The 24,193-nt window shown below is 37.3% G+C and overlaps 1 protein-coding gene across 1 annotated transcript in view; it reads left to right on the top strand.

Annotated features, from left to right (window-relative positions):
• The window catches only part of PTPRR (protein tyrosine phosphatase receptor type R), a 362,799-nt gene that overhangs the window by 4,539 nt on the left and 334,067 nt on the right, over positions 1-24,193 (top strand). Inside the window, exon 2 of the mRNA XM_004386446.1 lies at positions 20,458-20,756. Within this exon, the coding sequence (XP_004386503.1) occupies positions 20,458-20,756 (299 nt within the window). The remainder of the gene's footprint in view (positions 1-20,457; positions 20,757-24,193) is intronic.

The raw sequence follows: 24,193 nt of genomic DNA, 5'->3' as shown, positions 1-24,193 counted from the left end.
CTCTCCTCATTAAAATGTAAACTCCTTAAAGGCAAATAGTTGTATCTATTTTATTTACTGTTGTATCTGTTGTAGATCCTGCCTTGCCTGGCACCTGGGGCCAGTGCCTGACATAAAAATTAGCTACTGAAAAGATTAAATAAATAAACGCAGCATGGTGGTATTGATGGTCTCTCTTTTTTGCATTTAATTTCTTCTTGGCAGCTATGCAAGACACACCTAGTCAACTCAGCCCCTTTCAGAATGAACTTCAACAGAGCTCATCTGTCCAAAACTCATGGTGTGCCTCACATGCTTTCTCTTACCGAGTTCGATACCATTGTGAACTGAATGAGAACAAAGGATGGGCTTGCATGAGACCAGAACTGCTTATCAACTTAGTGACAAAGTTCTTCAAACTGATTGTCCTATGCTGTACAGCCTAAATACTTTGTTGGTTGATGACACTTTTCACTTCTTAATGAAATGCCTTATATAGGTGTACATGGCTATAGTGATATAAAAACATTTACATGGCTTATTTACAAATAGAGTGTTTAAAGCACTAGAACAAACCTTACTACTTCTTTGGCATTTAAGAAGCATATCATCTATTGTTGTTGTTGTTGATAGGTGCTGTTGAGTCAGTTCTAGCTCATAGTGACCCCATGCATGACAGAATGAAACCGCCTAGTCCTGACCCATCCTCACAATTGTTAATATGCCTGAGCCCACTGTTGCAGCCACTGTGTCATTCCATCTTGTTGGGGATCTTCCTCTTTTTGCTGACCCTCTACTTTACCAAGTATGATGTCCTTCTCCAGGGCTTGATTCCTCTAGATAACATGACCAAAGTACATGAGATGAAGTCTCGCCATCCTCCCTTCTACGGAGCACTCTGGCTGTACTTCTTCCAAGACAGATTTGCTCGTTCTTCTGGCAGTCCATGGTATATTCAGTATTTTTCACCAACCCCATAATTCACAGTTGTCGATTCTTCTTCAGTCTCTTTTATTCATTGTCCAGTTTTTGCATGCATATGAGACAATTGAAAATACCATGACTTGGGTCAGGCGCACCTTAGTCCTCAAAGAGACATCTTTGATTTTTAACACTTTAACACTTTTGCAGTAGATTTGCCCAGTGCAATATGTCGTTTGATTTCTTGACTGCTGCTTCCATGGGCATTGATTGTGGATCCAAGTAAAATGAAATCTCTGACAACTTCAATATTTTCTCCATCTATCATGATGTTGCTTATTGGTCCAGTTGTGAGGATTTTTGTTTTCTTTATGTTGAGGTGCAATCTATACTGCAGGCTGTGGTCTTTGATCTTCATCAGTAATTGCTTCAAGTCCTCTTCACTTTCAGCATATAAGGTTGTGTCATCTGCGTATTGCAGGTTGTTAGTGGGTATTTCTCTGATCCTGTTGCCGAGTTCTTTTCATGTAGTCCAGTTTCTTGGATTATTTGCTCAGCATACAGATCGAATAAGTGTGGTGAAAGGATACAACCCTGATGCACACCTTTCCTAACTTTAAACCACGCAGTATCCCCTTTTTCCATGCAGTATCACCTTGAAGATTGTGTATTCTATTGGATATCACATGTAAAAATTATGGGATGCTTATACATATGTAGTCTCTTCTTTTCTTCCCATCTATTTATCTACCTTTTCCAACTCCACTTCATATCATCCCACTGTTGAACATAATTATGGTAACCAGCTATCTTCTTGCCAATGGATATTTACAGCATTTATCTAATTTGATCTCTTTCTAAAGTTTGAAAACTCTCCTCACTTGATTTCCATGGACAGCCACTACTTCCTAGCTTTCCTCCTCTCTCTCCAGACACTCTTCAGTTTCTACTGAGTTCCTTTGGGTATTAGTTAGTGGTTGGTGCTCTCTAGAGTTTATGTGTCCTTGGTCTTCTCTTTTTCTTTTCTCTCTACACAGTCTCCTTGGGTGATTATATCATGGACTTCTAAATCTATATTTCTACCTCAAATAACTCTGCTAAACTCCAGTTCTATATTTACAGTTACCTGAACCAAAAAAATCTGTTGTCCTCAAGTCGATTCCAACTCATAGGGTTTCCAAGGAGCACCTGGTAGAATTGAACTGCCGACCTTTTGGTTAGCAGCTGTAGCTCTTAACCACTACTCCACCAGGATAGGTCATTTAACTTGAATATACCACAACCATCTTAAATTCAACTGTTCATACTCAACATTTCCCATAACAGTTACTCTTATTTATATATGCCTTATCTCTCTGAATAACACTAGCATCCCCCACAATTACCCAAGACTGAAACTAATTATTCATCTTGGCCCCCTCTTGTGCTGTTTTCATCCAATCAGTCACCAAGTCTTCTCTACTCTCTATGTCTTTATATCCATGTCCGTTAGTAGCATGGCAAAGTCTTCATGATCAGGTATTTCCTAATTCCATCACTATTTCCTGCCATCATGTCCTTTGCACCCTATTATCTATATAAAACCAAAGAAAAACAAAAAAAAGAAACAAACAAACCCATTGCCGTCAAGTCCTTCTGACTCATAGAGACACTACAGGACAAAGTAGAACTGCCCCATAGGGTTTCCAAAGAGCCACTTCTGGATTCGAACTGCAGATCGATCTTTTGATCAGCAGCTGAGCTCTTAACCACTGCACCACCAGGGCTCCATTATTTATATAGTAAGACTAAATTTCTTTTGGTTTCCCATGCCGCTCATCCGTTTCACATACAGTTCCATTTATCTTAAATTCTCATACTCTGATTCTTTTTTCTAGATAACGCTTCCTCCAACTTGAAGATCTTGTTTGGGTATTGCCTACCCTTCCTTTGATACTCTACCTCATTCTAGTAGCTTTCCTAGGTTTTTGTTTTGGGTCCTCAATATTCCTCTATCAATGCACTTAATCCATATTTTGAAGCTTTTTAAGGACGATAATGTAATTGTAGTTTTTAATCCCTGTATACCTATTCCCTAGCATGGTGCTTGTTTTCTAGTATATCATCAATAAATGTTCAAAGAACAAGTAACATATTTGGCAGAATAAAATTATGATATATTAAATTACATTGACAAAGAGATAGCAAGTCATCTTCATGACTACAAAGAATAGAATTGACTTTTAACATTGCTCCCTCAATACAATTTACCTTTATTGTTTGCAGAGAAATGGAGATGGGACAAACAAGCTTTTGTTCAAACATAGTCTATAACAGAAGTTTGTGTTCCATGAGCACTATTCTGGTTGTAGTGCATAAGTGGAAAGATATTTGCGCATAATTTCCCAGTACTGCTTCAGGATAGCAATGAGATGAATGTCTTTATTTTAAAGAGATCAAAGAGTTATATAAGTAACATAGAATGTTCACTTAGGAATATACCTAGGACTCCTGATCCTGGTGACTGATTAATTATCACCTATCTTGTAATAATATACATAAGACACGTTCAATCAGGTGTGATTTCAATAAATCAAGACCCAAAACAATCCAGCCCTCACCTAATTCCCTTAAACAACAATCAAACTGCCAACAGAAAATTTCTCAGTATCTGAGTGGCTATCTACCTTTTTTTTTCCCCTCATTTTATGTATGAACAAAATCTTTACGGAACCATAAAGTTTTGGGCTCCACACATTTTTTCTTATGGATTACATGGTTAGGCCCCAAAAATGAAGAGTCATTTATGAATTATAAAAAGTCACTTTTTATGAGATGATGGGATCATAAATAGAAAGTACATTCACTGTCATTAGTATTAATGACAATATGGATGCTTGGTTTTATGGGAAGTTTATTGTTAAATTTTTTTTAATAAGCTGTTTGTAAAGTCCAATTCAAAAAGTTCAGAGAGCCATTTTTTTCCTTGAAAGGGAGATTTTGAAAGATACTACTTGGCCCTTGAGTGCATTTTTAATCTTCAAAGTTCTTATAAATACTGACACAACTTAGAGTAGCATTGATGTTTCCCAACATAAGAGATTTCAATAGCTTTGAAAAGAAAAGATTTAATGGCAAAATATTATTTTAATATTAAATTTCCAAATGCCTATTGCATCATATAATGCAACTAAAGGTGCCTGTTATTGAAATGATATTTGCCACAGAAAGACAATGAGCAAATTTATATTGCGAACATCAGCACTTCCCATTTAAATCATTTTTCACTCATAATAGATATCTAGACTTCCCTGATAATCAAATCTCATTTGATTTCAGTTTATTAAGATGTTGATGTCTGTGAAAATTGCAGCCACATGAACCAACAACAAAGCAAAAACTAATTGTTTACATTAAACAGCGGTCTAAATCAATATGTCTAATTGCACTGAAGCAAATGCCAAGTTCAGTGGGGACACAAATTTTTTTTTTTTTCCTAATTCAGATATGAAGCCATATCTATTTTGACTTAAATGTGCAGAATGGCTTAAACCACTGATTCTTTGGAAAGGAGCACTAAATGAGCACAGGGTAAGAATGATTCACTGGCCTGTGCAACAGCATGTACAGAGCAAGACTCTACTGCTATTGCACTATGGCAATGACCCAATTCCTAATGGAGACTGGAAGAAAAATGAAGCAATGTGCGTAAGTGCACATAATCAGCTCCATCATTGGGATACTGTTACTTATCTGGAAAAGATGCACAATAAGAAGTATGCCAAACGTAATATCATGGCAAGTCAGCTTCAAAGGCCATCAATCCACTAACGTAAAAGTGTGATCTTAAGTTATAAGCAATTTGCTTTCTTTGCCTTCTTGATTCAAGACAGTTTTTCTATTTTCCCTGGAGGAAAATGAAATATCTTGAAAAGAGAAGTGAAAAGAAAATTGAAATAAGGGGGAAATACCATTTTAGGTAATCTTTAACAGAATACCATAGTAGTTCAGAGCATGGATGCTGTTGTTGGGTTCAAGTCCAGGCACCAACACTTACTACCTCTGGAACTTTGAGCAGGCTACTTAATGTTTCTAAGCCTCAGTTTCTTCTTTTTTAAATGGAGGTTATGTAATATACAACTGTAGCATCCTTGCTGTGTACTAAATAAGATGATGTATGCAAAACGTGTAGTCTTAGTAAGCACCAGATAAATATTAGATTTATTTTATTAGGGGTGAGAGAGGTATGATAATAAGTGGATAACCAGTATCTTAGAACAATTTCTCATTTTTGTTTATTTGAGCTAATGCTGGGGAAGCATGCATGCCCAGGATGGATTCTGAATTCCAATTGTTTTCCCAACTGGGCCTTTATCTGCATAGTTTTCATCTACTACAGGCATGAGCCTGACCATATTTTCACATTTGTAGCATATTGTGAGGCTCTAAAACATCTACTACCCCCCAAATCTCTTTCTAGTACCTTATCTAAAAGTTCCATATATGCATAGGTTCTGGCATCATGTCTTCAAAAATCCCTATTTAAGTGAATACATAATACAAATTCCTCTTAGGTTTACCTAATGGTGAGTTTAAATGTGTAACATTTACATAAACACTATAAATTTCAAATGTGTGGTTCCTATTGCACCGCCTTTATTAGCAGGAAGTTCAGACTTGTCCTAGGAGCCACCTCCCCAGTTAGTCCCTCTAGGGACTCTCTGAGGGTGAGAAGTTCTAACATGTGACCAGGACTGCTGCTCTTAACTCTATAGGCCTCTCATTTGTTGTCTGCTGCTGTGGAAATTCTTCTGCTCTACTGACCAACTGACATTCTTCCGTGGAGCTTCTAGAGCTTCTAGACCATTGGTCTCTAGGTCCACAAGGAAGACAGTTTGTGGCTCTGGGGACCTGGGGAAGACAGGCTGTGTTAAAGTGAAGTCAGACTGGGGCATGGAGATGAGAAGAGCCTGGGTTGGGAATGGTCAAACACAGCCTCAGCCTGTTCATGAAATTACCCACCATTATCTTCATACTCAAGCCCTGCAATTCAGCCCTGTCGACTCTTCCAGGACTCTTCTCTCATGCTGATTTTCTCTCAGGTGACCTGTTATCAATAGCTCCAGTGACCAGCTGCCTTGGAAAACTTCAGTCCGTCAGAAAACTTAGAATTCAATTGTGGAAGCTCTTTCATGGTGCTTCTCTGCTCTATGCAAATCCAAGAATGCAGCCAGGTAGCTGTTTTAGTGTCTTAGAACATTCCATGACAGTTAAGAAGCTCCCCAGAGGGATTCTCACAGGTGCTCACAAGTCTGGTACAGTTAGACACGACTCTTGGCATCTCCAGGGCACCTGTTTATCCCCATAACATCATGATTTCCCACCTGGAGACCACTGGTTACTTTTGAGTGATTTGTTTTCCTCAAGCTGGGAATGCTTGATATTTAAAGTGCATGGATTACTCATTTCATCACTTAAATGATTTTGTAAATTTTGTAAAAAATTAGCAACTCCAAAATCTGAGCATTAACTGAAGCTATGCAAATATAATAAAAGGGTTTTCTCTTTAAGATAAGCACTGGATTTCACAAAGAAGAGACGAATATATTTCTTTATGAGGAAAGGAAGAAAAAAAAAAGAACATTTCCTAAATCTCTATGATGTGCTAAATTTTATCCCAGGTGCTTTTGTAAGATAATCGTCTCATCTTTTAGGATAGAAAGTATATTTAGAAATGACATGCTTGTGCTTCAGAAGCAGCAAAAAAATGCCCTAATTCATGTAGCATAGTAAAAACCTTAGGTTTTAGAATCCGACTACCTGGATTTGAATCCTATCTCTGCCATGTACTATTTAAATTCTCTGTGTTGCCCTTTATCAGTAAAATAGAGCTAATACAATAGTAACTACCTCAGAGGGTGGTTGGGCATTTAAAGAAGTAGTGGCTGTAAGGCCCTACAGCATTAGCCTGGGACACTGAATATAGTCAATGAGTAGTAACTGTAACAGTTACCATTCTAGCATGTGAAAACTTTCATTGATACTATATTTCAGCTTTCATACCTGAAGGGAAAAAAATTGCACTTTGACTATTGGTCCATTAAAAAAATAATCACTCTAAAGCCTTCTTTGGTGAATAGAAGGCATGCCATGAAAATCAATGGGCATGCCCCCATCTTTAAAGGACTAGTAGGACCTTTGCTTTACTAATTTAAAAATGCTCAGAACTGTGTTGGAAGAAATAAATACTGTTTTCCAAACTGAAGTGCATAAGAGAAAAAAAAAGAAAAATCCTGTAACCATCAGAGCCACTGCAATCCTGAGCATCCCTTCTTCTGATGAAGGGTCTCTCAGTCTCAGAGTTCAAGGTAGAACTTGTAGCAAGTATCATCACTCCTGCAGTCCCACTCTACAAACTATCTGAATTCACAAGGTCCAGCACTGGCCAAAATACCCCGTTTCTAATGCCGAACTTCACTCTTAACGGAAGTGTATATAACGGAAATTGGTGAAGTCCTACAATGAGGAAGAGGGATCCTGATTAAAGGAGGCTTTGTCTATACCAATATTTTGATTTGTCCCTTTGATTGAAGACTTGGCAGATTTTTTATACCTCAATAAACCAGTAACTAGTTCCTGTGTTCCACGGATTTTCAATGGCTGATTTTTCAGAAGTAGATCACCAGACCTTTCTTCTGAGGCATCTCTAGGTGGACTGGAACCTCCAACTTTTCGGTTAGCAGCTGAGGGCCCAACCCTTGGAAAGATTCAATTCAGAATGGATAAGAGACATGCCTTTATTTTGTAAAGTGGGATTTGTTAAAGAGAAGAGAGACAGCATAATGCTGTGACAATAAGTCCATTCTCAAGCAGATCAGTTTTAAAGAAGAATACATTTGAAAGCTAAAGTCTGGAAGGTGATTTTCTCGCCATGCCTATGTACACACGGGAAGATCTGCATACTGCAGGTTTCACGCCCAGTTTGAAGTATACACAACTTGGTGTGTGTGGGAGGGGGAAAGGGCACACTGATGAAACTGAACAAAGCTGAAGCATCGTGAGTCCCCAGAGTTCACACACATGCATTCTGGGAATCAGGCATCCTGTCTATCCTGGGGTTAAGTTCTGCCGAGTCTGCGATGATTCCTTTGAATTCCTAGCAGGTCCAGGCCTATCCTTTGTCTGAAGCAAAGATGCCTCTGATTCCCCACACCTCACCCTGTACCATCAGCTCTTGAGGATGGCAGGCCTCACCAGCCCTTGATGTTTTGAAGTTCACCCTCTAGTGCTAGATTCTCAGGCTGAGCCTCAGTCTCCATCCTTCTCTTCTCCACCCCCAATTAAAATGGGTACATCTTGCTTCCCATTCCAGCAAAGGTCTCCTTTCAACTAACTATATTTTAGAAATGATGTGACATACTGATCTACACCAGATAAGAACAGTTGTTAATTATACAGTCTTTCCCTAGTGTATTTTCACATTTCAAAGCATTATTAGAGAGCAATGCCATAGCCCAAGGAGCCCTGGTGGCACAGTGGTTAAGTGCTCAGCTGCTAACCAAAACATCAGCAGTTCAAATCCATCTAGAGGCTCTGCAAGAGAAAAGACCTGGCGATCTGCACCTTTAAAGATTATAGCCTAGGAAACCCTATGGGGCAGTTCTACTCTGTTATATAGGGTAGCTGTGAGTCAGAATTGACTCGACAGCACACAACAACAACAGTGCCGTAACCCAGGGGCATTGATTTCAAATGGAGGATGAAGAGACAGACTATAAGTTTTCTGCTGAAAGGGCCTACCAAGTGCTCCTCAAATCCCTAAACACAGGCAGTGTCCAGAAAAAGGAGATCAGGGCAAGGATTTCTTCAAGTGGCGAACTGTGGACTTCCTTCCTCACCCCCCTCTGCCCCCAAATCGGGGCATTTATGTCTATGTACACCCAATCCTCGCTTATTGACTATTTTTTTAATCCAACATTTTGCGTTTACAGTAGTAATAAATCTGTTATCCAACTATTTTGTGCATTAACAACGTACATCTGTCAGTAACAAACACTGAGGTGTGAGATGAGAGTAATGCTGGCTGTGGTGCTTAAGGTTACATGTCAACTTGGCTGTGCCATGATTCTCAGTGGTTTGGAGGTTATGTAATGATGTAGTCATCCTCCATTTTGTGATCTGATGTGGTTATCCTCCATTTTCACATAACACCCATTTTCACATAACAACCTGGTCATTAGAATCTAACCACATCAATAAGTGAGGAGTGCAGTACCATTACTGTAGCAATATATATATATACACACACACATATATATAGTGTTTTAAGTGAAAGTTTAAAATTCAAGTTAATTTCTCATACAAAAATTTATACACATATTGTTATGTGACCCTAGTTGCTCTCCCTATACTGTGACAGCACACTCTTCCTTTCCACCCCATAGTTCCTGTGTCCATTCAACCAGCTCCTGACCCTCTCTGCCTTCTCATCTCACCTCTGGACAGGAGCTACCCATTTAGTCTCATGTACTTGAGCGAGGAAGCACACTCTTCACGAGGATCATTTTATGTCACATAGTCCAGTCTAATCTTTGTCTGAAGACAAAGGTTGGAATGGTTTTACTTTTGGGCTAACAGGGAGTTCACGGGCCATGTCTTCTGGTGTCCCTCCAGTCTTGGTCAAACCATTAAGTCTGATCTTTTTACTAGAATTTGAGTTCTCCTGCCCCCTTAGGGACTCTCTGTTGTGTTCCCTGTCTGGGCGGTCATTGGTGGTAACTGGTCACCATCCAGTTCTGGTCTCAGGCTGATGTAGTCTTTGGTTTATGTGGCCCTTTCTGTCTCTTGGGCTAATATTTTCCCTGTGTCTTTGGTGTTCTTCATTCTCCTTTACTCCAGGTGGATTGGGACCAATTGATGCATCTTAGATGGCCACTTGCTAGCTTTTAAGACAGACGCCACTCACCAAAGTGGGATGCAGAACATTTTCTTAATAAACTTTGTTATGCCAGTTGACCTAGATGTCCCCTGAAACCATGGTCCCCAGACCTCTGCCCCTGCTACTCTGTCCCTCAAAGTGTTTGCTTGTATTCAGGAAACTTCTTAGCTTTTGTTTTAGTCCAGTTGTGCTGACTTCCCCTGTAGTGTGTGTTGTCCTTCCCTTCACCTAAGATAATTCTTGTCTAATATCTAGTTAGTGAGTAACCTTCTCCCTCCCTCCCCACCCTTGTAACCATTAAAGAATGTTTTCTTCCGTGTTTAAACCTTTTCTTGGGTTCTTATAATAGTGGTCTTATACAATATTTGTCCTTTTGTGACTGACTAAATTCACTCAGCATAATGCATTCCAGATTCTTCTATGTTATGTTTCACAGTTTCATCGTTGTTCTTTATCATTGCATAGTATTCCATTGTGTGAATATACAATAATTTGTTTATCCATCCATCCATTGATGGGCACCTAGGTTGTTTCCATTTTTTTGCTATTGTGAACAGCGCTGTAATGAGCATGGGTGTGTATGTATCTGTTTGTGTGACGGCTTTTATTTCTCTAGGATATATTCCAAGGAGGGGGATTGCCGGATCGTATGGTACTTCTATTTCTAGCTTTTTAAGGAACCACCAAATCAATTTCTACAGTGGCAATATTTTAGTGTTTTTTTCCTAATGTTCATTTTGCTATGTTTTAATATAAATCCTAACCTGATATGAAAATTATTCTTAAAATAGATTTTTTTCTTTGTCTTGCAATTGGAGTAAAGCTTCCAAGTCAACTGGAAAACTCAGCTATAAAAATACTGGAGATAGTTATAAACCCTATAAATCTTTGTAAATAATTATATTTTGGCTGGTTGCATAACAATGAATGATGTATAAAAATTAGATTTTGTAAATGTACTACTCCATTACTCATTGTGTACATATAGAAGTCAATTACTATGATTTCTGCAAAAGTTAGTATTTCCCAGCCTGGTAGCCATATGAGTAGTTTTCTCTACTTCTACATTTCCCCAAGAGGGCATATCTTGATGAAGATCTTCTCTGTGTAGAATTTAAGGCATAATGGCATTCACTCCTCTCCTCCAAGCACCACTCAACTCAGTTCTTCAGGAATTGGGGGCTGTCTGCCTGTTTCTGCCTGAGCAGACGTAAATCCTCCTTCCTCCAGCAGAGACTGAGGCCAGTGGTCTTAATCCTATTCCTTCTTCATGATTTTTATGTCTTGTCTCATTGCCACAAATAGTATTGTTCTAATTCTGTTATGCTCTGCTCTGTAATGTATATTTATCAAATGAAAAACGAATGTATTAAAGGTGGACTGAAATCAGGAAACATGAAATTCTTTCATATAATTTTATCACCAGCACATAATTCACAATGGATATCTCCTGAAATGACTGTCAATTCTGTGACTCCTAAATCTATTTTCCACTATGCAGCTTAACATTTGGTCGATGAGATAAGTACAAAGAAGCATGGTACATCAGGAGTTGTTTCACTGGACTGGGAGTAGGAACCACTTTTTCTAATGGAGTATTTGAGGAAATGTGAAGGAGTGTTTATACCCAAGAACATGCAGGAAAAGTTTACGAGGTGCCTTAATTAAAATCAACTCTCAGTATTGTAGGATTCATGTCCTCTCCTGATAAACACTTCAATATATAGGAGAATAGAGCTAGCTCTATAAAAATTGACTACTTTGGTGTTGGTTTCTTTATTTTTATTATAGATATACTATACATATCACTATGAGCCATGGTGGTGCAGCGGTTAAGAGCTTGGTTGCTAACTGAAAGGTTGGCGATTTGAACCCACCAGCCGCTCTGCAGGAGAAAGATATAGCAGTTTGCTTCCATAAAGATTACAGCCTAGGAAACCCTGTGGGGTAGTTCCATTCTGCCCAATAGGGTAGCTATGAGTTGGAATAGACTCGGTGGCAACAAGTTTTAACATATCACTGGCTATGCAAATATGTGAAGTGTTTAAATAGTATTGGAGAATTACATAGCACCTCTTCATGGGATTATGTTTTTACATTTTAGTGGCCAGTACTCAGGCTGGATTTTAGAAACCAGTCCTGGAGGGAAGTCTTATTTCAATGAAAAGTTTATCGCAAGTCTTTCTATTCTATTCATTTATAATTTTGGTAAATTAAGTCGTCATCTTATAGAAACCTTGATTTTATTATTTTTTCTTTTTTATGACATATTAGCTGGTTGAAGGATGAATATTTTTGTCAAATTGGCTGTTTGGTGTTAGAATCCAAAACAAAACAAATGTGTCCACACATAAATACATACATACATATATGTGTGTTATTAGTAACTAAGACAAGCAAGCTGAATTCTATAGAACTGGCTATATATATATACATAACCATAATAGACTCTTTCAAAACATGATGTAATTAATTTTGTACTAAGCTGAGTGGGAATGAGTATATTTTATTATACTTTTGGAGGTTATCATAACAGACATTAGTTGCTCCAGATTGAGACGACTGTAGGATTTAACAGGAAGATTCAGCATTATTACTGTGGATCCCTTTAACTGGAGATTAGTATTATGATGAATAATAATAACTGGAATAACTGGAAGAATAGTTTTAATGTTAGCCTCCTTACATGCAAGGATATTGCCTCTGAAATTCCTGTTCATGTAAGTTTCCAAAGAGTCTTTTATTGTATTTATGGAAAAATTTATCTCTTCAGAAAAAAATCAGGACCATGTTAAATCTATCTAACTGAATTGAGTCTTCTCTTTTACATTTCCAGTCTGGTTCTAGATATACAAGAACCACCTTTATTTTCTAATGAGAAAACTAAGGCCCAGAAAGATGAGGAGTCTTGCTTCAGTTCACATAGATGGGGAGAGGGCAACTCATTGCTGTCTAAAAAAGTATATTTCCTTCCTTTCTTGATACTGTTAATAGGCATTATTTTTCTATGTAAAACTTTCACTTCTACTCCTGTGGTGCCTTGGTGGCACAGCGGTTAAGAGCTCAGCTGCTAACCAAAATGTCGGCAGTTCGAATCCACCAGCCACTCCTTAGAAACCCTATGGAGCAGTTCTGCTCTGTCCTATAAGGTCACTATATCCTGTGTATTTTGAAATTTTCCTGACAGGTATTTATGAACCAGTGGGAGAGTCACCATTTCTCATGCAGAAATTCCTGAAGGAAGTTCCTGATGTTATCCATTTATATCTCCTTTCTAGGGAAGAAATTGTTGGTAATGCTTTTAAAAACAATGAAAGCCCTTTCACAAAATGATCAGAGAAAAAGTTCCCTTTTTTTTGATTGTTCACTTTTTTTCAGAGCCCTTTGGAGACCACTGTTTCATCCTTTTGTTCCTTTCACAAGTTACTGACATTGATTTAAACACTTGTAGTGCAAGGATTCATTCTGAGAGGGGGTATACAAGGCCACTTTACTTTGTGCATCCAGGAATTACCAACACTGAATTTGAAATAATGAATCATAATGTACTCTAGCATTGTCATTTCATACTTTTCTCTTTCCTTTGTTCAGTATCTCTTTGGAGACTATCAAAGTCATATCCAGAATGAAATTTCAACTGTGTAATTTCATGATCATCAAAATTCACTGGTTATTCTCATGTAAATGTCACTTGTATAATCAAGGTTCTTTTATTTTAAATGCAGATGAGTATCCTTTACAAGCTATTTCGTAAATATTCTGTGAGAGACACTCTATATCTCATGGGGTTGGCAGGGTAAGAGGGATCACTGAGATCTCAATGCAGATGAAGGATCCTACTACACATCCCATTTTAACCTTCTCTCTTATTCTTTACAAGAACTGTCTCAATCCTTCTCCAATCGATCCCCCCTTCTCTTTTCTATTATGAGGTGACTTTGTTCCAGTCTACACAGAGAAAATACAAGCCATCAGAAGAAAACTGTCTCAATTTCTACCACCAAATTCATCAACATTCTTGACCACCCTCCCCCCACCTCATATTATAATGGAAGAAATGTCTCTCATGCTCTCTCCAATCCAATGCTGATCCCTCTGCCTGTACTCTGTGTCCTAACCTTCCCTGTCTTCTGGGGGAGCACAGGTTCAGTCTATTCCAGCTGCTTTCTCCTATATCTTTAACCACTCTTTCTCAACCGGCTCCTTCCCTGTAGAGATTAAATGTGCTCAAATCTCTCTTATGTTAAAAAACAAATCCCTCAACCCACTAACCCACCAACCCACCTTCTCTTTCTTTTTGTAGATTGTATTGTGGTAAAAATCAACAAAACATATGCCATTTCAACAATTTCCACAAGTACAATTCAGTGATTTTGATTACATCCTTCAAGCTGTGCAACCATTCCCTATCCTTTTCCAGTCATTCCACAATCATTAACATAAACTCAATGTCCCCTAAACAAAAACTCCCCCTTCTCCCCTCTTTCGCACCCCTGGGATCCCCTAATAGTGTTTGGTTTTTATATATTTGCTTATTTCATGTAACCGAGATCATACAATATTTGTCCTATGGAACTGATTTATTTCCTTCAGCATGTTTTCAAGGTTCATCCATGCAGTGGCATGCGTCAGGACTTCATTTCTCTTTATAGCTGAGTAGTATTTCATTGTGTGTATATACCACATTTTATTTATCCATTCATCTGTTGATGGGTTTTTTCATTGTTTTCACCTTTTGGCTATTGCAAAAAGTGCTGTAATAAACATTGGTATACAGGTTTCTGTTTACATTTCTGCCTTCACTTCTTCTAGGTATATACCTAGGACTGGGGTCATTGGGTTACATGGTAGTTCTGTGTTCAACTTTTGAGAAATGACCAAACTGTTTTCAACAGTGGCTGTGCCATTTTACATTCCCACCAGTAATGGATGAGGGTTCCAGTTTTCTCCACAACCTTGCCACCTGGCCAACATCTGTTGTTTTCCGTCCACCTTCCCTTTCTGATACCACACTGTCACACTCTTGTTACACTCAAACTTGTTAAAAGAGTTGTCCACATAAATATTTTCTGCTTTATCTCACACTCACTCCTTAAGTCAATTATATATGGCTACCTTCCCCACTACTTTATGAAACTGCTTTCTATAAGGTCAATGAAAAATTTTTAATGCTCTAAGTTTACACTGAGAAAAGATGCATTTGATACACTTTTGAGTGAAAATAGTAGCTTACAAAACAATATAGTATAATCTATTGACTTTTTTGGTATATACTTCTATGAATTTTAACTTGCATTCACGTAACCACCACCACAGTCTGAATACAGAACTGTTCAATCACCCTGGAAAACTCTTCATACTGTCCCTCAGTAGTCACACCCTCCCCTTCCGCCAAACCCTGTAGTAGCTATTGATCTTTCCTCCATCACTATGGCTTTTGTTTGTTTGTTTCTTTTGAGACTGTCATATAAATGGAATCATACAGTGTGTGACTTTTTGAGACTGGCTTCTTTTACTCATCATAATGCTTTTGAGGTTCATCTAAGTTGTTGCATGTATCAATAGTTCATTCCTTCTTTCTGATGAGTAATATTCCATTTTATAGTGGTGTCAGTTTGTTTATCCCTCTATCCACTGAAGGACATTTGGGTTGTTTCCATTTGGGGATGATTATGCATACAGCTGCTACAATTTTTTTTTTTTTTTTTTTACTATGCATGTTTTGTGTGAATGTAAGTTTTTATCTCTCTAGGGTAAATACTCAGAAGTGAAATTGTTCAGTCATATGGTAAATGTATGTTAACTGTGTAGGAAAGAGCCCAGCTGTTTTCCAGAGTGCCTTTACCATTTTGCATTCCCACCAGCAAGGTATGAGACTTCTGGTTGCTTCACATCTTCACCAACACTGCATATTGTTAGTAATTTTTATTTTAGCAATTCTAATAATTGTGCAGTGGTATCACATTATGGTTTTAATACACATTTTTCTAATGATTAATGGACTTGAACATATTTTCATGTACTCATCTTGTATCCATGTATCATCTTTGGTGAAGTACCTATTCAGTCCTTTAACCTATTTTAAATTGGCGACTGTTGTATAGCCAGAGTATTCTCTCAGAAATACAAATTTTATTTTGTCATGTCCCTCCTTAAATCTTGTAAAATGTCCCATTTCTCTAATGTTCACTTATTAAATACTATAAAGGTATTTGAGAACTTTTTATGTTATCCTCAATATCTCTGCATTAGTTTTCTATGGCTGCATACCACATTTTCCCAAAATTTAGGAGATTAAAACAACACATATTAATTATTTCACAGCTTCTGTGTTCAGAAATCCAGGCACAGCTTAACTGGATCTTCTGCTTCATGGCCTCTCACAAGGCTTCAATCAAGGCATTAGCCAGGGCTAAGGTCTTAAATGAAGATTCAGCTGAGAAAGGATGTGCTCCCAAGGTTATTTATGTTATTGTTTGTAAGATTCAGTTTCTTGACACTTGTTGGACTGAGGGCCTTGGTTCTTTACTGGCTGTTGGTCACAGACCACCCTCCTTGCACATGGACCTCTCCAGTGTGGCAGCTTACATCACCAAAGTCAGCAAGAGAGAGTCTGCTAGCAAGACAGAAGTAACAGTCTTTCTTAACCTAATCATGGAAGTGATATCCCATCACTTTTGCCATATCTGTTGGTTAGAAATAAGTTACTAGGTCTATTCCACTCTCAGTGGTAGTAAATTACACTCAGATTTGAATACCAGTAGGATTGGATCATTGGGTGCCATCTTAGGGGTCGACCTCCACAATTCTTTACCTTCTTTTTCTAAATAATGACCTAAAACTTTCCAGTTTCCTAATTCTCTGTTCAGCTATGTCTAGTCTACTGTTCTGTCCAGCCACTGAGTTTCTTCCAATGACTGTATTTGTTATTTCTACAATTTTCACTTGTATTAAAATGTGAGTATTAAAACTTTTCCTTAAATCTCTTATTCTTATTTTCTTCCTTCATTTCTTTCAATATTTTAAATCAACTTATTTGAAACCTTCCTTTATTTTTTCCCCTTTATTTATTTATTTCTTGAATGATAACCTTCCCACTTCTTGTATATTCTGACTGTCTTTCATAGCAGGGGTTTCTTAGTATGGTTTGTAATTTTTTTTTTAAATCTCTGAGTGTCTTCAGTGGGATTTATCTTCCGTTGAAGCATATAGAAATTTTATTTATCTCGTATTCCCTAGAGACATCACTATCAGAGTTATTTTTCAGTTGCTTCAGCCTGAGGTTCGATAGCATTTACAGGTTTGAATCATTTTTATCTTTAAGTTCCCATGACCTACTTTTTCCAGATTTTCCTTATACCCCACTACTATTCCTTCTTAGTTACCTTTGCTGGCTCCTTTTCTTCCAGTTATCTGACTCTAAATATTGGAATTATATGCTATTCTGTCCTAGATCCTCTTCTGTCCTCTACCAACAATCCAGTTCCTTGGCTTTAAATTTTATCTATTGGATGACTCCCAAATCTCTCTCTTTCCAACCCTGGCCTGCACACTTGGATATCTAACTTCTAATTCAACATCTTCACTTTGATATTTAACAGACATCTCAATCTTAGCATTTCCAAAACATTTACTTCTGTATATTCTTAATGTTAAAGTAAAGGAGTAAATACAGAGATAGCAATTGTAGACAGAGAAGACAAAACTAATTCCAGACACTAGCTCAGTGGTCCCCAAACTTCAGAGCTTGAATATGAAAAATTGATTATAAATCCAGATTCCTATGCTACATCTTTAGAGATTCTGCTATAGTAGTTCTAGGTTGGGTGTTGGAAGTCTGCATTTTAATATCCAAGGTGATTCTGACCCAGGGGATCTAAGGATAACACTTTAAAAAACTTTTTCCTACCTAATATTACGCTGCCAACTTCTTTGTTATTTTTCAAGAAAAAGACAGGACTAAATCCTTTCGTCTATGCAACTGAATAAGGCTGGGGATACCAGGAGACCCTATACTTTGTACTTCAATTTTGTCTCAATTGCGCTTAATTGGATAGTTTTCCCTTTCCAAGTAGGCTAATTTTAGCACAGGAGGCATTTTTTAGCTGAACTCATCTAGTCTATGTAAACGAAGTGCCTCTGAAATGGTTTGCTGTGGTTGATACCACATAAAAAGAAAGATGGAAGGTAAGTGTAATTTGCTCAGTTGCTCATTTCTTTCTCCACTTCTCAGAAATCTGCATTCTCTGGTTTTCTAATTTAACATTTATGGTAAAACCAGAGTGGAGAAATTGCCAGTTTTTACAGGTTTTGAAAATCAATTCCTCCACCTGAAGATCAAGGCTTGTGTGACTAGCATATAGTGACTAGCTTTTCCAGCAATTCTGTCTCACCAATATGCTTCAACTTTCAGTTAGGTATATATAAAGACAGGTTATTTTCTTAGCCTACTCAAGTGCTTTCTTCCATTATAAAATAGACCATTTGGAAATCATCTTATGGTTCTACTGGCTGTAGCCTTTAAATCATTCAAATCACAGTTACATTTCTTGTGGGTTCTGAAATCGTGATAGAAATTAATCATCATGAGTCTCAGTTCTGAGCAGCCTAAATAGACTAACTTTTTTTTTAAGTAATCAAGGTTCCATAATTTGTCAAAGATGATGATTGGACAATGATGACCTGGAAATAACTCTACTTTTCCTTTTTTCTCTAAGTGAAATACGAGTTCCTTAGATTTGGAAATGAAACTGTCATTAGGCACATATGTGATATTATGGAATTCAGAACAGGGCACTTCAAAATTATTATTCTTGCCATTGTTTTATTAATAGAGAATGGGGCTAAAACATTTTAGATGCATGTTAATTTTCTGACCATAAGATGTTCACTTGGTATTTTACTAAAAATAATTTACTAAACGATACTGTAGTGTCTGAGAAGAGTTTCTACACTTCTAACCGGTAAGAAATTTCCTCCCTCCCCTCTGAGAGAACTGATTCTGATATAGTTAAGAGCAACAGTGAAGTGGTTATCTTTGGGTTTAGAAATAGAATACAATTTTTTTTTTTTTTTTTTAATCTTAGCTTCCTTTTCTAAGACTCCTCATTTAAGGATAACCCTTTATTTGGGTCAGGTATATTACATGATTGAATGAACTTAGGTTTCCCTCCTTAGAGACTGGCCCTCTGCCAAAAAGAGGAATCTAATATGTTTGCTAGCATGAGAACTAAATCTGCCATGATTGTCTTGTTGAAAATAGGCATGTTAATAGCTGAAATTTTCAAAAAAGATTTGCAGGACCTTGCAAGATTTCGTTATAAAGTGAAAGATAAAATAATAAGGAAGTGAGGAAGAATTCTTGAAAGGAGCAGTAATAATTTTCTAAGGATAGTATTTGTATAGCATATGACTGATACTGGCATGTCAAAGGAAAATCTGGGATGGCCTGGGTTACTATTATCTGCCACGATGTGGGTGACATTACTGTGTTGCAATCTGCTCACTCTGCTTGTCATGTTATACAGAACATCTTATTTTACTTTTCTAATTGGTGTTTGACCTAGTAATATTCTTTCTGACTTGTGTGTGTTATCTAATTCCTCCTGTGGCCAATAACAAATGGGAGAAAAAGTTATTCAATTCAATGAATATTTACCTAATAGAAGAAATAAAGGTGAATGTATTAGTTAGGATATAGGATCAACTGCTGTAACTAAGAGATTCAAAATAACAGCGACTTAAACAAAATGGAAAATTGTTTCTCTCTCATGTAAAGTCTGAGTAGAAACTCTGGAGTTGATATGATAGTTCCACTTTTACCAGAGACCCAGAATCCTTCTGTCTTATTACTCTACCATCCTTAACACATGGTTTCTATCTCATGCTCCCACCATCTCATCTGCATTTCAGCCAGCAGAGGAGGAAAAGTGGAAAGAAAGGCTCACATCGTGTTTACTCATATCCCAATGGCTAGGCCTCAATCAAATGACAACATTTGGCTGAAGAGGAAGCCGGGAAATGTAGTTTTCATCTAGATGGCCATGTAAGAAGGAGAGAATGCTGGCAGTTGCTACCACATGAATATACTCAGAGTTCTGCCGTTATTGAGCTTAAAATATTCTAGCAAGCATAGAAAATAAGTTTACTTAGTTAACTGTAATACAAGCAGGACAAAATAAGTATGAAATGAAATTTATGAAATTCTATTGATTAAAGGGAAAAAAAACACTTGGATATAATGTAAATGTTTATAATTTGAGGAGCAGAAAAAACATCCAGGAATAGAGTCCAATAATGTGTTGCAACTGTGGGTTTAGATAAAGGAGCGAATTCCTGACTAAAAGAGGCTTTAGAAATAGAAAGAAAAATTTAAGAGGTATTAGAATATCTGGGAAATAAGGATTTTTTCAAACTACATCTACTTCTCACTACTCAAAGTCTCTGAGATGCCTCCATAGCATCAAATGTGTTCTATTTGTTGGGATGATGATATGGAGAAAATGAGGAAGACTAATTGATCTAAATCTTTCACCAGTCCTAAAGCCTCCTAAGAAAAAGTAATTCTCTTTATTAGATGTTTCTATCCATCTTACTGAATAGGATCTTTGACTTTTCTTTCTCCTTCTTCCTTCTTCTAGGGTGCTTTTCAAGAAATAACGATCAGCTTTTGGCGATTCATCAGAAGAAGAGTGGGAAGCCAGTATTCATTTACCACCATTCACAAGGTATTGAGAAGAGCCTGGATACAGCCCCTCAAAAGATGTATAAACATAGCTACCGTTTTTCTTCTCAAGCTCAAATAAGCAAACACCACCAAATTGTTAATTCAGCATTTCCTAGACCTGCATATGACCCATCTCTCAATCTGTTGGCCATGGGTGGTCAAGATCTTGAAGTGGAAAACCTTCCAATCCCAGCAGCAAATATAATTGTGGTGGTAAGTATTGAGTTTAATTGATGCTTGTACTGGTGCTTTCCTCTGTGGCTGATGCTTGAAAAAACTAATGGTGAATGGTTATCATTGGATCTCAATGGTTATTTTCTACAACACTTCTTATTCTCTGATTTTGTTTTTGTTTGTTACTTGATTATTGTCTGTTTGCTTTCTTTTGAATATAAGGCCCATGAAATCAGAGACCTTGTCTGTATCCTGTTTGCACAGTTCAATGTGTGGTGCATAGTAATATATGTTTAATATATATTTGAATAAAAAAATTACTTAAGGGTTCACAGTTACAGCAGATCATATCTTGTACAGAGCCTCCTGCCTTCTGTAATAATCTGTTCTAAGCAGATAGACCTTAGTCTCAGCCTACATAAATAAATAATATTTATTGAAGATCCTCTGGTCACTTGACTTAAATTGTAGTAAATGAAAAGACAATGGAAAAGGAGAGGATGGTGTAGGAGGTGGATAGTTTTTTGTCATTGGAGTAAATAAGATGATTTGGGAGTAATTGACGGATAATGTTCCTAGTATCACTTAACATGTATCACCTTTTATTAATCAAGGAGATGTGATAGTCTCATTGCTTATATTCTTAGGGTATGTAACCTAGGCCAGAGGTTCGCAATTTTTCGAGGTATCATTGTGTAAATGCATACTGACGTTGACACCCTATTTGGGCTGTAGTCCCTCTTAAGTTTAAAATCATAACAGGAGGGTCCACACTGAAACTACAGATCAGTAGCTAAATGGTTGTTGTTGCATTTCTGCCAAAAATATAATCAATCTCATTAACTTTTGAGACCAAGATAATTCAATGAAACAATTTTTGCATTTTGGCAACGTCTTTATGCACCAAAATATAATTAATTTTAACAAGTTTCTTGTTCTTTTGCTTCTCTTTATTTTTTCATCTACTATATAAGGCATTAAAGAGCCCTAGTGGCACAGTGGTTAAGAGCTCAGCTGCTAACCAAAAGGTCAGCAGTTCAAATCCACCAGCCCCTCCTTGGAAATGCTATGGGGCGGTTCTACTCTGTCCTCTAGGCTCGCTATGAGTTGGTATCAACTCAATGGCAATGAGTTTGGACATTTTACTTGGCATTGAGAATCAAAGATCCCTTCATTGATGTTTTCAACCAGCATACACCGAGTATTTACTATGATCCAGTTATCATCTAAGATATCTGAAAATAGAGACAAATGAAATGGAGTTTCTGATTTTGCTTGTGACATGTCTGGGGGAAATGTCAATTATTCAATAAAAATCATGAACTGAGAAAGCAAAATGAGCTCTTGTTAAGAGTAAATATGTGGGTCATTTGGCCTCCTGAAATAGTTGAGCAGGTTCTGTGCATTTATATGAGGAACAGATGTTCTGGAAGTGAAAGTCATGTACTCTGTCAATTCTGTGAAGATAAATGATGTTAATGATGTCACTGTATCTGGAAATGCCTGTGTTAATGCTAGGGCTCATGGGAAATACTTTCTCTAGTAACTGTCATATACACATTGTCATCAACTCTTAAAGTCACTATGAATTATGGTTCAAAAGGTTTGTTTTATCTTGTAATGCAATGTACTCTATGGTTAATTTAATATTATTGAGGATAAAATGCATCAATGAGGAATTCTTCTGGCAGGTCATTTCACTTTTAGCTTGTTTGTGGTTTCGAGACTCATTAAGAAGCTGGGCTTTTTCTTTTGGATGATGATTACACCGTGGCAATAGGTGATTTTGCTGCAATACCCCCCCACCCCCAACCTCTCTTGATCTAGCCTCTAACCATGCTGTGGCATTGGTAGCTTGTAACAATTGCTAGTGCTAATGTTTCCTGTAATCCACTTACATTACTTATGCATGTGGTGATTTACTAAGAAAACCTGGGAGGTGGAGTTATTTTTTAAAATAAATCAATAATGTTCAGCTTGCTCAGAAAGCAAAAGGGAAACATGCAATCAAATATTAGCTGGTTTGAAGGTCTATTAGATGCAGAAAAGGGATTTAGGAATGGAGCATAGAGGAAGCAAGGGAGATATTCTGGGACAGCTAAATGAATTTGATGGAGTAATCGATGTGTGTTTGTGCAGATAGAGTGTACAAGTATAAAATTTATATATACACACATGCACACACATATATACCACCAGTTGCCACCAAGTTGATTCTGACTCATGGCGAACCCACGTGTGCTAAAGTAGAACTGTGCTCCACAGAGTTTTCAGTAGCTGATTTTTCAGAAGTAGATTGCAGGTGTTAACTATTTTCACCACTGAAGAAGATATATATATATATATAAAACTATACACACACGTACACACACACACACATACACACACATGTGCGCATGTATATATCCCTTTCAAGACACAATTATTTTCTCCTTCGAATTTTTTGATGATATTATGTGTTTACACTAATGAAGGCATGCTGACTAAAGGACCAATACAGAGTTTTTGGATACACATTATCTGGGATCTCATGTGTCCCAATGGGCCCTGGACAACGTAATCCAGCCAACATGAGTCAATGATAAAATTGTTTTTTTGTTTGTTTTTTTTTTTATTTCTTGAAAATTTGCAAAACATGATGTAAAACTTGAAGGCACCTCAAAATGACCGCACATACATGTTATTCTAGTCTCTTCTTAGCCTTTTTATTATTTTTCATGAAACTTTTCAAAACATAGTACAATACTTTCTTCCTTACTGCAAAAGCAGTACTTACAGCTCAAATAAAAAATTCAATTATCTCAGGAAAACTACCGCTATAATGCGTTCTTGATTACTGCAAAAGCAGTACTTACAGGCCAAATAAATAAAACTAAAGGAACTTGAATCTCAGGAAAATTACCACTCTATACATTCTTCAGTATAACAAAAGCAGTACTAACAGCTAAGAAGCAGAAACAGCTGCCCTGGAATACTGCAGAACTGCTCGAAGCAGTGCATTCCACCTGCTACACATGGAAGCAATGATTGGGCCCTAAGATTGAATGCAGAGTAAGAATACTTATAGGAGTTCCAGTCTCTTGAAAAGTACCATGGCAATGCATTATTCCATATTGGAAAGGCATTGTTTACTGCTGAGAAGCTAGAAAAGAAGGAAACCAGTAACACCTGGAAACAATGAATGAGGTAGAAAAGAAAATGGCCACGATGACTGAATGAAGACAGGTGATAGCTTATTCTCATGATAACTACATTCTCACGAGAATACAGTAACTGGGAAACAATGAGGAGGCTTTTCTCACAGAAATAAAGGCAAAACTATCAAAAGTTTAGAAAATTCAGACATGCAGGAGGCATCACCTAAGACAATGTTCAGTCTACAAAAACAAATGAGGCTCCAACTCAGGGTTCTTGAGTTTCAAGCATTTTAAAAGGCTAAATGAGTTAAAAAGAACTCCAGAAGCATAAAAAGTGGG

Source organism: Trichechus manatus, unplaced genomic scaffold, assembly GCF_000243295.1.
Source record: "Trichechus manatus latirostris isolate Lorelei unplaced genomic scaffold, TriManLat1.0 scaffold00164, whole genome shotgun sequence".
NCBI lineage: Eukaryota > Metazoa > Chordata > Mammalia > Sirenia > Trichechidae > Trichechus > Trichechus manatus.
Note: the sequence above shows the minus strand (reverse complement) of the source record. Positions and strands in the feature narration are given on the sequence as shown.